This window comes from Dendronephthya gigantea, unplaced genomic scaffold (genome assembly GCF_004324835.1).
Source record: "Dendronephthya gigantea isolate DGI-Jeju-01 unplaced genomic scaffold, DenGig_1.0 000012F, whole genome shotgun sequence".
NCBI lineage: Eukaryota > Metazoa > Cnidaria > Anthozoa > Malacalcyonacea > Nephtheidae > Dendronephthya > Dendronephthya gigantea.
In genome coordinates this window covers 3,244,569-3,261,954 of record NW_021163022.1, presented here as the reverse complement: position 1 = coordinate 3,261,954, position 17,386 = coordinate 3,244,569, and the positions used below count along the sequence as shown (strand labels likewise).

Genomic DNA, 17,386 nt, shown 5'->3' with positions numbered 1-17,386 from the left:
ATAAATCGTCATTCGATGTAACTAACAGCGCGTCCGTTTTCAACCCTTCGAGGGTGAGTACCATTTACTACACGGTAAGTCGCAAACAGCTTAAACAAGCTTTATATCTTAACATTTGTGTTCAAGTATTCAAGTTAAGCACCAATTAAGTCAAACTCTAACTTGTGAGACGAAATCAACCAAAGTACTTCACTTCATAACTCACACTCTGCCAATTATGTATGTATACACATTTTTTGTCCCATGTTTGGTTATATCTTCGAAAACTACTTGGAGAGACTACTACTTTTTTACCATCACCCTTTTTAAGCTATTTATGAAGGTTACTCTACCGCATACTGCGTAAAGTTTATGAGACTTAAGACCTACTATGTCTATTGTTAACACTAACTGCGTGACATTCTTTTACCCATTAGGGAAAGTGGTTGAAGACAGACACAATTCCGGTAGTACCTACCGCCATTATTGTATTTGTATATTGTTTCATTGCTAAATTTATATTGTAAAATTGTTATCATTTGACGTCATAGATTCCAGTGGATTCCATTCGAGTGTAATCAGAGCGGTTTTGGGTTTGGCAGAAAATATTTAGATTGTCGTGGCTATATCCAGAGTTGCTTGCTGAAACATGTTTCAAAGCAACGTATTTTCAAACCAGGACAAAGTATCAGGCATACGCTGTGCATGATATTAGCACGCAACGTGAAATCAATACGTGAAACCAACGGCTGTCCGGCTCCATTTACCTTTTCTGTTGTCTTATGTTACGTCCAAATCTTCGGCGTCGCAATTTCATTTTCCCGCCTGCAATTCCCAAGCTCATTAGGACAGCTATGTATGACGTCACAATGCTAAACTTGCTATTTTTAATATTATTAATTCCTTCGCGTTTGCAAGGAAACATTAACAGGAACAAGGAACAGGAGTGTTTGGTATGGAAAGAGCTGCAATATGCCCTGCTCAATAAAATGCTGTTTTTAGATTTTAGATTTTCGAAGCGCAGTGTGGTGAAGGATTAAGGACTCCATTATCTTCATCGATAATCCGAAAATCACATCAGAACAAAACCATCATCATTCATTACGGCCAAAAATCGACATGAATTAAGTTTACTAACCTGAAGGCGCTGAATCTAAAGCATCAAAGCAAGTTTTTTTGTTAATCACGAATTATTATCAAAATCAGTAATCATGTGTACTTAGCTATGATTTTTTAACAGCATGGTTAGATCATGCAGAGGTTGCACGCGTTCTTAAATGAGGGCTACCTTAAAGTGATCTAATGATGTACAAAACTTGTGCGAGTAGACTCTCTCCTGCGTTCGCTCTCAGTTGAACGAATTAAGTATGATTAGATCACGTTAGACAGTTCGCGGATTGGAGATACGTCTTAATTGGGACGAAGATAGCCATTTAGACGATTTAGTTATCTGCATAGCACCGATAGGAGTCTCGTCTCGTCCCGTCCAGAGACTGCAGACCTGTATTAGCCTTGTTTTCGAATGAATGCCATCATATATAGCTGGCCACCGGTCCACCACACTTCTTCTAAATATATTGAAGTGCTTCCAGAAACTTTTTGTTTCTGCAAGATTTTCATCAGGCTTTTCAAGATGGAAACCTTTCTAGCCTCCTCCGCAGGCATCTCTTATGTATTTATATTAGGCATTTATATTTGGCTTGGGTTAGACATAACGGATGATGTAATCATCGAAGGAAATAAAATTGCACTAAGATGGTACCAAGAGTTAAAACTTAATATTAAGCCATTAATACAAGGATCAAGAAAACGCAAACTTCATCCCATCTTGATTTTCTTTCAAGAAAAAATTTAAATGTACGCAGGGGGACATCTATGGTATCAACGACGCGTGGATAGATTTTCGTAATATGAACTGTCGGGAGCTTTAGTATTCTTTCTAAGCTAAATAGTATTTCGCTGGAAGATAGATGAACTACATAAAATAATACTGTATTTGTTTTCAGATTTTTCACGAAGTATTCTGAACTCTAGCTGTTTGTTTTGTGTTTCTCCCGTTTGTGCTTCCACCTTCGGCCCGAATGAAGATAGCCATTTAGACGATTTAGTTCTCTGCATAGCACCGATAGGAGGGAGTCTCGTCTCGTTCCGTCTCGTCCAGAGACCACAGACCTGTATTAGCCTTAATTCGCAGTGAACTCTTAAATACACAAATCTGATTGGCCAATCTATTTGCTCACTATAGTAAACTACCTTTTATACAACTGGTCTTGGGCATTCGAAAACAACTTATCATATTGGCGTTATGCTTTTATTAAAATGTCACAACCTGGCTTCCATCCAGCCAGTGAATTCAAATCAATTTGACCAAAGTAGATTTCTATTAACTAGGTTTGCGCGATGAATATTGTAATGAAATAACATTGGAATATAGTGGAATATAGCAGTTACAGAAAGATCCCCAACACTGACATGAAACACTGATAATCATGAGAAAATTTTTAGAACCACCAAGTGTTACATTTATTGCCTGAATTTATTGCCATTTAATGGCAGAAAATAAGTTGTGACTTACAAACGGGAAGCGAGAACGTTCACTCGTAAGTTGGTTAATAGAATACAAAGGGAAAGTGTCTTATGTAAGTCGAGACCTATTCAGTTTCTCCGTATAAATGGCCCTACAGTAGTTTTATTATAAGGATAAAAAACTCGACATAAAAATAACGAGGTTGCTGGCCTTACAGAGGGGAATGTGAAATTTTCTGGTGCGCTATATCAGCCTAGATGCCTTAAATTCATATTTCATAAGCATGAGTTTCAATAATTTTATAGCTTGCTTTCGAATAACTAATTTGATCAATGACCGCACAACATTTGGCCATTTGTTTCGAGTAGAAAAAATGTATGCAAATCGTTTCGAGTACTTCTTGCACTGTCTCCTTTAAACAAAAACTGTAAACTGGAAGGCCAGCAACAAGACTGCACGAAACTTAGTGAAATAATTAATCGACGTTATATGCTGGAAATTTATGAATAATTTGAGAGGCTGACGTCAGCATTGCGTTCTTTCCACACACTATGTATAACGTACAAAAATTCATCTAAATTATTATCAATTTACCAAGTGGAGTGAATAAAGAGATCTGATTTGATCCTCTTCCACTGTACGAATTTTGAGATTGGTACAGTTTACAAAAGGTATTAAATACACATTAATTACGCTAGAGACTTCAGTAAGATGCAATAAAATACCGAAAAACCTCTAACTACCAATAGATTTGACCTAAATTATCTTAATTTCAACAATACAGTCTATACACATTCCTTAGCAGTTGCATTTGTCTTGACTTTCTTTTTGGTCTGTCGCGATGGCGTTTGGGGCTCTTCCCGCCAGCGGTTTGTGTTGGACACCAGATTCTGCTGCATTTAGGTCCAAACTTCAATTTTTTTAGAAAATGAACACAAAAAATTGAGTTAACTTGATGGTTGCTTACACAAAAGGTCGCTGCTAGTATTTTATTATATAAAATAAGTTGCCGTATAATAGAGTGTGGCGTTGAATGCAAAGAACTTGAAGACTTTATCTCATTTACATTAGGTTCGGCACATGAAAATTTCGACATTTGAGGCCTGTTTCAGACGTCGAACTTTTCATGTACCGAATCGAATACAAATGAACTTAAACAAAAGGCTTTAGTTCTTTAACATTAAGTTCGGCACATGTAAAGTTCGACGTCTGAAACAGTCCTGAAACCGGTCTTAGCCAACCCCCGATTAAGTGTACAGATATTCAAACACTCTGACTCATGTAATTTATTATAACACACACTAGTCAACTTTACCTTCCATCTTGAATATTCTGATAAATCTTTTTAGCCGTTTCGAGGAAAGCCTCTTCCACATTTTCTCCCCTGAGTAAGGAATAATAAAATCAAAAACTTGACATTACTTAAGACTGCATAAGTTAAGGAATATATTAACTGATTGGCATTTTAAAAATGTATTTTGGATTGGATTATCCACCTGTTTAAGCTAAACGGGCTTGATACACCCGGCCCCAGATGTAAAAGTGCTCTTATTTGAACATCCGTAAAGGCCTATTTAGACTACACGATAAGTTGTATGCCCTTATCATTCTGACGAATGCAAAAGAGTGCCTATGCCACAATTTTCATTCAATTTAGTTCAGAGTGGAATTTAAAGTGTCACGTTTGTACGTGTGTTCATACGTTCACATACGCCAGGGTACGAATCGTATACGACAAATCGCATAGTGTAAATGGGCCTTAACTTATCCACTCATTTACATCTATCAAACGAAGATGTTATTGCAAATGCAAACGGGAAAATGTAAATGTTAATATAATACTTACGTTTTCGCACTAGCTTCACAGTATAACAAACCTGTTAAAATATAATTTAATATATTTAGAACCTATTTTCCTTCCGTCAAAATAAAATAATAAAGCAGGATATAGGAGCAAAAGATATATAGGAGCAAAACAGGATAAATATGAGCATTAATACCATTTTCCTCTGCAAACTGTTTGGCTTCGTCATAGGTAACATCTCTTTGAGCATCTAAATCTGATTTATTACCAATCAGAAATATAACCTGGAAATACATGAAAAACATCCAGAATGTAAATTTAAGAGTCAATAAAGATAAACACAATCATAATTGTAGAACTTATTCTACCAACAGCTGATTCTAAACTTGTGTGTGTATATAATTCAGAGGTTTGACAGCCCCTTCCCCATAACATTTTAAAAGCAGTTATATTCTTCTCAAAGTCAGGGACAAACAAACAGTAGAAAGCAGATTAGATAAACCTTAGCTACCCTAAGCACCACCTAAGGAAGACATTCCTCCCCTAAAGAAGGTAGGGGTTAAATTCTAACAGTTTACAATTTAAGATATTAGACAATCTATCAGTAAATCCAGGAAAATCATATTCAGCAATATTTACGGTAGCTGTGTATCCATAGCCAGAAATGGAAAATGGATCAGATTAATTGCTTTGGCAAGATTTTATTGTCCCCAAAACCCAGCTAACATGACACTTACTGTGTTAGGATTGGTTAAATTTCTAGCATCTGTAAGCCAACTACTTAGATGATTGTAGGTACTCCTCCTACATATTGAAAGTAGAATATGTGGGACTTTAATGGTTCAGTGTACATTAACTAATGCTTGTTTGAACTAAATGGGATTCCAAATGAACTTTTTATATGGGATGATATACAATGTATGACATTAAACAGGGACTCTCGCACATAAATAATTCAAATGCATCAATAATTACATTAAATTTGTAAAAGTTAATTTATAGTTTCAAATGTTCTTTAAAAATAAAAACTCTTCCTTTTATACTTTTACAATATAAAATTCATTATGATAATGCAATACTATGTGGGAACAGGAAGGAAAAAAACTCAGACCTTGAATTCAGACAGGGGCGAAGATATGAAATATATTTCTGACCACAAATGGATTTGGGATGTCCATATTGGGTGAACATAGCCTGCAGCTTAGTAGAGATATTTTCTGATTTTGTACTGGTCTCATGTATTTAAAGATGTTCCACTGCAACTATTTCCCCGCAACTACTTTAACACAATGACATTGTAACTTAGTTTTTATCAACTACCCTAAGGATCACTTTGATGATGGTCAAAATTAATAGGAATCCTTACTCCTTGTCTTGCATCACACCTCCATTTTGAGGTTAACATTTCCGATAAATAAATTGTATCCAACAAATGTGTCCATTGGACTGTTCAAGGCAGCAGTAAATAGTATTTTCAGACAACCCACCTTGTAATATCATAAACCATCAATGCTCCTGCAGCTCCTCTATAGTAACTTCTTGTTACAGCCCTGAGATATAAAATCAAAGTTCAATAAATTTCAAATTACTTTAAAAAAATACTTGTTTGTGGGAATGTCCCTTGTGTGACAAAAAATGTTTTAAGTGACAATTAAACCTTACCTAAACCTCTCCTGGCCAGCTGTATCCCAGATTTGTAGCTTTATTTTTTGTCCAGCCACTTCAATAATTCTTGTTCCAAATTCCACACCAATGGTGTGGGGGCAATCAGCCATAACTATTTCAACAAGACAGCATCAACATTATTTGAGCGGCAAATTCTTTTTAGGATGCCCAAAAGGTTGAAATATGGAGAGAGGACTGGGTTAGGATCCATCCCAGTTCTCTCTCCAAATTTGAACCTTTTAGGTATCTTAAAAAGCCACAACATTTTTTTAACCCAATTTTCCAATATTTAGTAAAGAGCATTACAACATGCATTTTTAAAATATGAAGCAAAACCAACACAAAAGATGCCTTACATTTCTTTTCTGTGAATTGATGGAGTAGACAAGACTTTCCAACCCCCATATCACCTGGAATAAACAGTTCAAAAATAAATTTAAACTGGGTTCATATGATAATGAAATATTGGCTAATGATAAATATTGGGTAATAAAGGTTAGGTAATGCATACAAGTTTGGTAAAATTAGGTTTAATGACTAGTTAAATGTTGGGTAAAAAGTTGAATGTAATGTTCAAATATCCTCATAAACAATCCATACTATAGCATCTGCAAGTTTACTTGACCTAAGAGTCTTTGCTAGGCCTAATTCTAACTCAATCAGAGATGCAAAACCAAAGTACTCTCATTTTTAATTTCTTCAAGTCACATAGCCAATTAAATAAGTAAATAATTAAATTTTTAATCCTTTCTTTACATATTGAACACATGTAATTTGGTAATGAACTGATATCATTCTATTATCATAATACTAAAATTGGAATAACAACAAATTGGCAGCCATAATACTAAAACTTACCAATTATAATATACTTGAAAATATAGGAATAATTGTAAGGCCCTGTGGCTGCCATACTGCGTCCTGAAAGTTAAATATTTTCAAACAACAATCAATTCAACTCAATACTTTGACAAGTCGTAACGTGATATTACATAAAGCCTATAGAATACCAACATTTACTTCGGAATTTAAGCAAGCAATTTTTGGAAATCCACTAATTTTCACAGCATATTAGGGTTAAACAAACGGTAGGAATGATAAAAATATTGATTAGCGTAAAATTGATGGAATTTATTATGATATAAAATTCTACATATGATGACAATATGATTCTACGACTACCTATCTACAAATGAATATTAAATGACAGACCAACTGATATATTATGAATTATGCTTGTGAGGAATGAGATAAAGGAAACTTACTTATTTTTTAAATTAAAGTTCGGACTTGACCCTTCCAAAACAAAAACAAAAAAATACGAGCAAAGATTTTCCAAATTTTATAATAGAAGAGACTGATTTAGACTCGAATGGCCTTATGGGTATTTCGAGCGTACCGTGTGTTCATATGTGGGTCAGCGGTGAAAAATAATTACAAGTCATGCAGATTATGCAGAGGTATAAAGATGATGCAGATGTCTGTCGTCGTCGAAAGATTCGATGATTTTAGTTGGCTAAGCTTGCGTGTGCGATTTTAATCCGATTTTAGTCGGCAGACTGCAATCGGAATAGCTATATCAAAACAGTTTGATATTTGCCGACTAAAATCGTACGCCAAAAATCGCGTCGTGTGCGGCTGGCTTAATTTTTTGGCTCGAGCTCAGGGTTAGAAGAATTATGCATACCACAAGGTGCTCTCAGAGAATTTTTAGGAATAACTAAGAGTGAAAGTTAGTGTAGTTTAAGTTATAAAAATTACGTAAAGAACTGTTTTATATCGTTTTTTTCACACCCAGTGTTTTCTTTTCCAGTTTGTGTAAGAATTAGATGACCGACTTCGATCACCTGACTGCACTACCCACCTTAATATAGAATCAGTAGAATGCGTTTTGATATTGAACGCATAATTCCGAACTTTATCACTAAATTATCCGTTCTTACTCAAACGAATCCATTATTTGAACAACAATATCCACCATATTGTAGTTTATAATATCCATTCCTACCATACTTAAAACTAAATATATTTGACAGTATAACCAGTCATCTGTTTGTCTTGTCTACATCATGCATAGGCAGACTATCCACTCCACCATAACTTCTTCTGGCGTCTGATTCTTGATCAGGATCTATCTCATGATCACGTCTTTTTCCTAATGCCCAGTAGATGGATATCACAGGAAGTTTCATAAGGTTTTCTATTGCGTTGAATATTTTGGAAAATGTCTTGCCGACAGGACACAGTTTTTTGACTGCAGGTAAATGAATGAGAGTTAACTGTCTGAAATTTGGTCCCGCATTTTAGTCTTTAGATCATATATTGGTAAGAAAGGGCTTTACTAAAGCGTAGGATGATTTTGAGGTATTAAATTATCTTTTTGAGACAAAAAAGCGCATACTATTGTTAGAATGATTTAATACAAGACTACCAGAAGTCCAAAATCATGTTATTTACTCGTTTTAATACCTTTGTCATCTTACGTTTCGTATAATCTCGGGTAACCGGGCTCATGTACACACGACTGATACGAGTGTCGTTTTCAAATTCGTTTTTGGGTTGTCTATTTAATTATTGTGGATCGCCTGTCCACACGATCCAAGAAAAAATATACATGCTTTATAAGATATTAAATTATCTTCAACTTGAAAACTTCTATTGTAAATTTACGGTTTTTGAAACAGTTTTGGCATGAAAACGAATGTGAAAACGCTCGAAAACGTTAGTCTACCATTACTTACTTGGCCATAGCAGCAGCCAACCAATACAACCAACAATAGATAGAACTAATATAAGAGGCATAAAAATGCTAATGAAAAGCCATCGTTGACAAGCACAACCGGACTGTGTTTCGTCGTCATCGTCACCTTCGGCATGTTCATCCTGAAGCAACTTTTTGTCACCACCTGAAACAGGAGAAGTTCTAAAATAAACTGACAGATATTTGCACGATTTGATCTTTGATGATGATATACTTTACCTTAACTAAGCTATAGCTCTGCATGTAGAATTCAGTGAAGTAATAATCGTTTCAATTTTATTCTTTATTCTACTATGCTTATGTCGTACATGTGTCGTAAATATTTTGAGGTGGCTGATGTGATAAAATATTTTTATGTGTGTGCAGTCAGTAATGACAGATCTTAATACATAAAGAAAAATTTACACTCGGACTATTTCTCATCGGTGAAAATGACTTGTTCACGACAATTACGACAAAATGGAAACCAGGCTTAGCCGTCAACTTATATTTAATTCTTTTGTATACGGGTAATGAGGTTCTAAGGCTCTGGCTCTATTCACTGTCAGGTCGTTATTTCTAACATCAAATTGTACACTTTAAATCGTAATTTCTACACTGGCAGTATAATTTATACATCATTTATACCAGTTCGTCTCTTTCTATTATACCAAAACTGATCGAAAACCGTAATCTATGCATAAATAGTTTAGTAAACGTGGATTAACGAGACTGGATTGTTTGAGTCTAGCGTTTAAAATCATCTCTCTATATGGATGACAGGTTTTGAGAGCATTGAACACATGGCTGCTTTTATGCACAATATACTGAAGAATAGAGATAAACTAAAGACTCTTCAATGAAGATAAAAGCGAGCGTTTAAAACTAAACCATAGCATATTGGTGGTATAGCTACTGAAGTTCTAAACTATAATATTCCGTCTCTTAGACGCCACGTAAGAACTGATCACTATCACGTGTATGCATTAACGGCAGAAAACCGAACAGTCAAACTTGAAGCATTCATATACGTCACATACGACAACAAGATTAGGATCATGCAAGAAAGAGCCCGCCTGCATATTGCAGGAGCCAAAATATCATAAATGATCCAAGGTATATATGCATTGAGTCAAAACTATCGCGGAACTAAATTATATAAGTGACACCTATATATATAGATAAGTCTAAAAGCAAATCTCACCACAAAACGTTTCGCCAAGTTCTACTCCCATTTCTTCAGATATCTCAAAGTTATTAAATCTAAAATAATCCCCGTGTCTATTACCGCGTTCAACAGGTGATTCGACATCACTTAACATGCTTTTATACGTTGGAACCTCCACATCAACTCTTCTTGCCGGAGACGGTGCTTCTTCATATGTGTATTCTGCATGAAGTTTTATGACCGCTTCTTGGAAGAGCCTTGCTTGACCGATTGGTAAACCTAGGTTTGCAATATCCCTGCTACGTAACGCTAAGACCGCAGGCAAAGAATCGATTTGATGTATTTCAACCAAGGCTTCAATAGTCTTCGGTTTTAAAAGAGAGTCATGTGCCCAAGCATGAAAAACCTCTTGAGTGCTGAACGAACCGAGACGAGTTAATTTTTTTTTCTTTCCAGATCCGCGCGCGTTGTTTTCTGATGGTGAAGCCATGAATTTTCAACATGAAATCTTAGACTTGTTTGCAGTAATATTTATGAAAGATCGCGGCGATTAACAATGAGGAATACATCCGAATACCTAATTTCTTTGTGATTGAGTTATTATCAATATGAGGCTATAATACGGTTGCACCTGTCTGCCCTATTGATTATAATTTGAATAGATCTTAGAATATACATATGTCAAAAAACTGATGGAAGAAAGGTGCTGTATTCAAAAGAGAAACTCGTTTTCTGTTTGCTAACCCTTAGAAAATTTAGAAAATTACGTGCAGGAAGATATTTAAAAACTTTATATGGATGCATAATTCTGTGCATGCGGGAGAAATTATTGTTACATACAGGTATCTCGGTTTAGGAAATAGGACAAACAAACAATGTTTACGAATATGGACTATTTAAGAAATAGAAAGCATTTTTCGTGTTTCTATAGTTATAAAAACACGCGTGGGCGGTTGGGAGAACGAGAAATAATGTAGGAAAACGAGCCCGTATATAGAAACACGCTTCTCGACCAATCAGCACGCGCGTACTATAAATGTTATATTATTATAAATATGCTTTGTTGAACTCCGTTGAAATTAGGTAGGCTTGTATATTGTGATTGGTCGGGGTTGAACTACTTTGATGATATTAAGGAGGTAATTTTGGAAACGTAAATTATCGCCAGGCGAACCAAAAACTGTTTATGGAAAGTTGAATGTGTGCGTATCACAAAATATTATAACAGTCTTCACTATATTTATGATTGGTAACATATGCAAAACTAACCTTACGTTTGGGTAGCATTCAATAATACGTTTGTATCATCTTTGAAACTAGACAGAGTAGAGACGGTGGAAACATGGGACATAAAAGGGAAAAGAATGGACATGAGGGGCAGAAATCAAGGAAAAAATGCATGAGAAGAATAAATAAGTATATGTTGAGGAACCTAACAGATATAACTGATGAACTAAGTAACATTTTTTAACATTCTCTACAGATTCAAACGTATTTAATCAATGATTGAGATATTAATGAAAAATTATAGCTATATATATATATATATGATATGTCGAGCAGTAAAAACCTAAAAACGATTATCTATAAATGTAATACGCCTACGAAAAGTGTTCTAATCTTGTGATGTTTTCACTCGGAATACAATTCGAATTGTCTGATTTATGCGCTCAAACGGTTCCCAAGTGCAAAAAGTAAATATCGCACTGTGCAATTGCGTTTTAACACGATCGCATATGGAACACAAATTTCCCGATGCTTTTCCCAGTATATAGCTTTATAAATAGGTCGTGGGCCGCGGTCCTGGCGATGTTTTGGGTGATGCTGTTTTGGGTGATGCTGTTTTAGGTGATGCTGTTTTGGTGTTAGCTGAAACTGAGGATTCAACTGGGTCTCTAAAATAAAATATTGTGTAACAATAAAAATTGCCTTCGTTACAGTATATGGCGTGCATGTAAAGTTCAAATGAATTTCACTCAAATTTGGGGATACTCCACGGATGGAACGTTCATTGCGAAAAAATAAAATCCAGTGTCGACCCATATTTTCAGCTAACACAAAGCTAAAGTAATGTAACAACGTTACTCACCCCGATAAATCAGGTTGGGGGAAGTTGAATTCTGTGCTGGCCACTAAACACTTAGGATCGTCTAACGGAGCGGCCTCCTGGAAAGAAAATAATGTTTATATGTGCAGTAATATTAATTAAGACACACTGAGAAGTCGTACCCAGGAGTATTTTTAAAGGTCGGGATTACCTATTTTTTGCTGCTAATAAATTTTCTTAGGGAGGGCCAAAATGTTACAAGGAGGGGGAACAGCCCCCACCCACCCTGCATAGCGCCCCTCCTACATGCACAGTACTGTGTACCGTATTCCTCGTGGATGGAGACATAGGTACAATAGTTACCTCAGGAATTCGTTGGTGATAAATCATTGAATTCTCGCGATTGCTTTTGTCCATTTTTAACGCGACTAATTTCTGCACCCTGAAGACAGAGAGAGAAAGATTGTAAAACTTATCTATGGTATAGCTACTTCCAATTTCACATTATAAAAAAATTATTTATAGATACAGTACCAGATAAAGTCACGAGAATCCATTAACGGATGTTTAGCCTTGGGTTTTAACTTAGCATACTCCTGCACAATACAAGAGAATAAAAACTGAATAAAAAAACTGATTTACTGTATGTCAAGTAAAATGGAATTCTAGACATTATACCTTAGCAAGATGATGACAAGCAGCGATATGCTTCGAAGCAACGGTTAACACGGCTACAGACATGCCCGATCTGAAAAAAGAATGAAACCTGATTTACCAAAACAAAAACTCGCCCGGGAAAGACAATTCTTGATACAAGTTGCGTGCCACGACAGTTTCTCATTTGACGAAAAACGTATCGCACACGAAATCAGCTAGTGAACGAACGCTTATTCACGGAATCGGAGTGGTTCCGGGAGAGAAACAGGGCATGCAGGGCAGGCTTCGAAAAAACGAGAGCGCAATAATTACAAGATTAAGATGATGAACAACTAATCGTACAGTAACATACACTCATGCATGTTTACACACCATAAATCCATCGCTTTCTCAGTAAATAAATTGGGTGCATGAAGAATTATATGAATATCCCAGTGAAATGAAAATAACAGTTATTTATTACAGTTCACTGGAATATCCCTAATTACCACTAGAATGATACGCTAGAAGATAGCAGGGAGAAATGCAGGAAGAAATAGACGGACCCGTTAGAGTCACGCGGCCAAAATTGCCTGCATGGTAAACATCGTATATAGATTATGTACACCATTGAACAATTCAAATACTTACTGTTCGTTTTCTTCGAGGAAAGAAACACCTTGAAAACATCTTGCGACGGCAAGATACAGTTCCACTAAACAAATATTCCAATTTATTGTGCTCAATTATAGTTAAACTATAGAATATAAACTACGTTGTGACTCCTTATGACAGTTACCTTTGAACATGAGAAAGAGTCTCCATTTCTCCACTGCTTTCCCACATTTCTTTAAAAGAACATACAAAAACTCGGGAATAAATGTAATGTTTTCACTCCGGAAAGTACTATTTTCATTTAAAATTCACCTGCAATGTTGTGGATGCTGTAATAAACTTTTTTGCTACTTCATGTGCAAGTTGGCTGATCAGGGCTGGTTTGTTGCCTTTGCGAACTGCACGATTTATCGTTACCATCTAAGAACAAAAGCTGTTTGTAATTAAGTACCAATAAAACGGGCACCTACCATAGACCCAGAGTATACGCAAAATACAGATTTTGCGCGATCATATTCAGACTGCATCTTTACTTTTTCAGTATTTTTTGAATTTTTTGCCTCATTTACTATAAAAAGCACTACTATAATGACCTATAGCGCTAGCGATCTAACCTTCAAACTACCGTCAGTCTATTTATCATTTGACAAGTTTCTGGTGTATGTTATTGAGAAAATTTAATGAAGTAGATCACTTTGCTTTGCCAAACATATACAATTGTGCACATAATGTACTCAACAGCCTACGCTAGAAAGAGAATATCGCTCGTGTAGCCGCGATTACCTTGATAAATGGACGAATGATATATAAATACATACCTGAGCCTCAGCCAAGCATTGATGCCTTAGAGCCTGGTTTACAGGAACTAAATACAAAAAGAAAGTTGACAACTTATTGCGATGCAAAAACTTAAAATAGTACATCTTTTGAAATTGCCAAGTAAGACCCTGAGAGATAATGTTATTGATTGATTCAATTACCTGTTAAATCTAAGTAATCTGATTTAGGTCGTTGCTCCACACATTCACAGACACCAGCAGCCAGTTTAAGAGAATTTAGTGCATCCTGTTAAATACGATTATAACTTACATACAGCATAGTAAGCTACTGTAAAAGAGGTCTTATATCAACATTAGCAATGCGGGTAACACAAATGAAGAAAATAAATTTCTCACTCAACGATCATATCTTTCTTCATTACCTTCATTTTTTCCTCATCCAAGTCATCCTCTTGTGGATATAGTGGAAACACCTAGTAATCAAACATTTAATGGTCTAAAAAAGCGTATAAATCATTTTAAAAGTTTATTCTATACTAGTTAATGTGACTGAGGCTTCATTGACACGGTACTAAATTCGTTTGACACGGTACTAAATTCGTTTGTCACGATATCTTCATTTGCAGTTATGGAGCAATGGTTAGGTGCGAATCCTTCTGGATCATTAGTTAAATGAACCAACATAATAAAAAAAATTAAATAAAAATTACCAAATGTGCATGTTCAATGAGCCAGAGTGATACAGCGACTAGGAATGAGACTTGATCAAAATCCGAATCTTTACTCGTAGATGCCTCTTCTTCAGGATTGGTAAAACTTGTCCACTTAAACCTAGATTTTTTAAATCCACTTACAATACTCCACCATAAATAATACTATTTTTTGTTGCCAGAAACTGTTCTCCATTTAAGGAGAGTGGGAAAGGGTGAATTGCAAATAATTGCTCACATGGAATGCTTGATTTCAGTGTTATGAAACTGTAGTGATGGTTGAAAAAATACTTCTTGAAATTACAATGAGGTTCATCAGTGTCATGAACAATGTTTTAAAACTTTGATTTTTAAGGTTGCTTTAAAATTACCTGTGGGCATACTGGCATAGTTTGGTATAACTCAGATTTAAGTTTCAGGGTTTCTCTTTAAATAGTTGGGTCAACATCTGTAGTTTTTTTTCCTTCTCAAGAATAATAACTTCATTCTTAATTTATTATAACAATATTATAATAACTTGCATTATGGACAGTGAGTATAATGAATTTCAGCCAAATCCAGAATAATTTTTTTTTGCCCTTGCTCACAGTTCAAACACCTTCTAAAATTACTATCATACTAATAATAGTTGTTGCTCCAAAAGCAATCTAATTTAAGCTGAAGTTTATTAGAATTTAGCAGAAAGGCATATCCTAAAACTATAATTTGAAAAACTTACTTGAGCTTTAATGGCCGTCTTGCCTAAAACAAAATGAATTGTTAAATTACAATAGTCAATGTGATGTGAGTAAATGTCATAAAATATAAAACTGGCAAATCTCCTATATATGTCCCCCCTCCACTTCAAATGAGCTAAAACAGACTTTGACAGAATTTATTTTGATGTTGTTATAGCTAGAGCCTTCTCAGAAAAGTTGGTAGCAGATTCATCATAGTAGTGGCCTAAAATTTACAAACCTAGGCCATAAAATATATATAAAGTTTCTTAAAATTGGCAGAGGTAAAGGGGATTCCCTCTGATAATAGTCATAATACACCATGGGCCTCATGAATGGTCAATCCCGCAATGAATGGATTCACAAAATGGCAAAAATTTGTGTAGTTACCATACCTCGCTTAAAACATTTCTTATTGGCATAACAAGGTATTCATGCAAGGTGTTCATGACTGTTACAGTTGATGTGTCAGGATACTTGAGAACATCTTCCAATGCTTGGCGCCTTGTAATGCAAGTAAAATGTTATAAGAAAAAACCATGGATTATAAACTTTTGGGACCCATGAGATCAAGCTTTAAATTTGATGGTCTTTTCTACTACAGGCACATTTAATTTTACGACGCTAGCTGTACATGCAACTTCTAGATAATTATTTTTCAATAGAGTAATGTACAATTTGGCAAATACAATATATACAGAAGTAATAACATTGCTGATGATTGGTCAACCTTTTGTGAGAATTTCTAGTTAAATTACATGTCATTGCCACATTAATGTCTTAAAATATTTTATCTACCTTCTAGTGATCTCATGAAGAATTCTGTTTGCATAGGTTCCATTTGGTATGCCCTCAACAGCCTTTCCAAAGTTTATATGCTCTGTAGTTTTTCTGCCAGATGCAGGATGTGCCATAATTCAAGTTCACTTTACTATAAATATCTGAATTGTTGGGTTTCAATCACAACGATCAGTTAGTAATTAAAATCTTACGTACTCGCTAAATTGTTACTTCACAAGATAAACCCAAACCGATCGAAACATTATCGAAACATTATCATTTTAATTATAACCGAAACAAAAAACTAATTTCCTTTATGCTTTACAGCTCTTATATTAGACGATAGACACACTGCAGGTATATTACACAACCAAAACAATACTGCAGAAACATTCACCCAATTCATATGCAGATTTCTACAAAAATTATAAAGTGTTTACACTCAAATTACGTCGTTTTTAAAATTATTTTCGTGTGCGCGCTAGATGGTAAGTGCTGCGACGTGCATCAACGCTGACGCCCGGTCATGATAGGACGGCTCAAGAAACGTCGAAAGCAGTCGTCTTTTCTTCCCGTGGATTTATTCTTTTGTATTTGAGCAATTTGTTTCAGATGGGTGCAGTGAGAGCTCTGAAAAGTAAAATGTCACTTCGCGCCAAAATTATCGCTAATGAAAACAAGCCTTGCATAAGACATTCTTGACATTCTAATTAAAACTAATTTAAACTAACAAGACGCCTGTTCTGGCGTTAACTCCGGCGCACGTGCCAGTCTTCAATATAGAGCTTCTGAACATAAACAATGCAGATCATATTCGCATTTAGACGCCTTGCGAACCTAAATGTTCCATCGCGAAATTCAGAAGCACATCGTACTTTAAAAAGTATAGAAGTTCAATTGTTCAAAAATGTAAATAAACCGCATGATACATTCGCTTTGTCTTACACTTTGCTTTTGGCATTCGCGCTTATATATATTATATCTTCAATCCTGTGCAAACTACGACGAGTCAAAGCGCCCATACACGACCACATCATCTTGTTAAACGGCGAAATAGCAGCGATATTACTAAAATAGGACCAGAATCTACATGTATTAAATATATTCTTACCCCAATTCAGTCTAAACTTAATCGAAAAGCATGAAAAGAACGGTTTATTTGTTCCTCTTGGAGGAATTGCCGTATCATGCGAGCGAAATCGAATCGCGCATCGGAAAAT

At 35.4% G+C, this 17,386-nt stretch overlaps 3 protein-coding genes across 3 annotated transcripts; all 3 read right to left on the bottom strand.

Annotated features, from left to right (window-relative positions):
- Positions 1–2,218: 2,218 nt before the first annotated feature.
- LOC114518903 (ras-related protein Rab-14) lies at positions 2,219–7,280 on the bottom strand. Its single transcript, XM_028538936.1, has 10 exons — positions 7,241–7,280; positions 6,834–6,896; positions 6,332–6,385; positions 5,973–6,087; positions 5,798–5,860; positions 5,048–5,114; positions 4,507–4,594; positions 4,353–4,383; positions 3,822–3,890; positions 2,219–3,416 (listed from the first exon to the last, which is right to left on the bottom strand). The coding sequence occupies exons 2-10, from the start codon at positions 6,886–6,888 to the stop codon at positions 3,305–3,307; spliced, it is 654 nt and encodes a 217-aa protein (XP_028394737.1). The 5' UTR covers positions 6,889–6,896; positions 7,241–7,280; the 3' UTR covers positions 2,219–3,304.
- Positions 7,281–7,283: 3 nt separating this feature from the next.
- LOC114518902 lies at positions 7,284–10,505 on the bottom strand. The gene is made up of 3 exons (XM_028538934.1): positions 9,920–10,505; positions 8,717–8,881; positions 7,284–8,229 (listed from the first exon to the last, which is right to left on the bottom strand). Exons 1-3 carry the CDS (start codon positions 10,371–10,373, stop codon positions 8,021–8,023), a joined length of 828 nt encoding a protein of 275 aa, XP_028394735.1. The 5' UTR covers positions 10,374–10,505; the 3' UTR covers positions 7,284–8,020.
- A 916-nt stretch (positions 10,506–11,421) lies between these two features.
- On the bottom strand, positions 11,422–16,625 carry LOC114518897 (BRO1 domain-containing protein BROX-like). The gene is made up of 15 exons (XM_028538930.1): positions 16,185–16,625; positions 15,782–15,890; positions 15,389–15,411; positions 14,671–14,791; positions 14,383–14,433; positions 14,162–14,246; positions 14,000–14,046; positions 13,494–13,601; positions 13,366–13,414; positions 13,218–13,281; positions 12,609–12,678; positions 12,465–12,526; positions 12,294–12,372; positions 11,973–12,049; positions 11,422–11,778 (listed from the first exon to the last, which is right to left on the bottom strand). Exons 1-15 carry the CDS (start codon positions 16,298–16,300, stop codon positions 11,661–11,663), a joined length of 1,179 nt encoding a protein of 392 aa, XP_028394731.1. The 5' UTR covers positions 16,301–16,625; the 3' UTR covers positions 11,422–11,660.
- Positions 16,626–17,386: the final 761 nt, after the last annotated feature.

Excerpts from the sequence above, each read along its gene's own strand:
- LOC114518897 (XM_028538930.1), bottom strand. The coding sequence starts at position 16,300 with ATGGCACATCCTGCATCTGGCAGAAAAACTACAGAGCATATAAACTTT. Across the intron at positions 14,434-14,670 it reads TCATTGAACATGCACATTTG|GTGTTTCCACTATATCCACA; the intron begins GTAATTTTTATT and ends TTTGATTACTAG. Across the intron at positions 14,047-14,161 it reads AGATTACTTAGATTTAACAG|TTCCTGTAAACCAGGCTCTA; the intron begins GTAATTGAATCA and ends TTTTGTATTTAG.
- LOC114518902 (XM_028538934.1), bottom strand. The coding sequence starts at position 10,373 with ATGGCTTCACCATCAGAAAACAACGCGCGCGGATCTGGAAAGAAAAAA. Across the intron at positions 8,882-9,919 it reads ACTTGGCGAAACGTTTTGTG|GTGGTGACAAAAAGTTGCTT; the intron begins GTGAGATTTGCT and ends CTCCTGTTTCAG. Across the intron at positions 8,230-8,716 it reads TTGGCTGCTGCTATGGCCAA|TCAAAAAACTGTGTCCTGTC; the intron begins GTAAGTAATGGT and ends ATTTACCTGCAG.
- LOC114518903 (XM_028538936.1), bottom strand. The coding sequence starts at position 6,888 with ATGGCAGCCACAGGGCCTTACAATTATTCCTATATTTTCAAGTATATT. Across the intron at positions 5,115-5,797 it reads ATGGTTTATGATATTACAAG|GAGGAGTACCTACAATCATC; the intron begins GTGGGTTGTCTG and ends TTCAATATGTAG. Across the intron at positions 3,417-3,821 it reads CAGAATATTCAAGATGGAAG|TTTGGACCTAAATGCAGCAG; the intron begins GTAAAGTTGACT and ends AAAAAATTGAAG.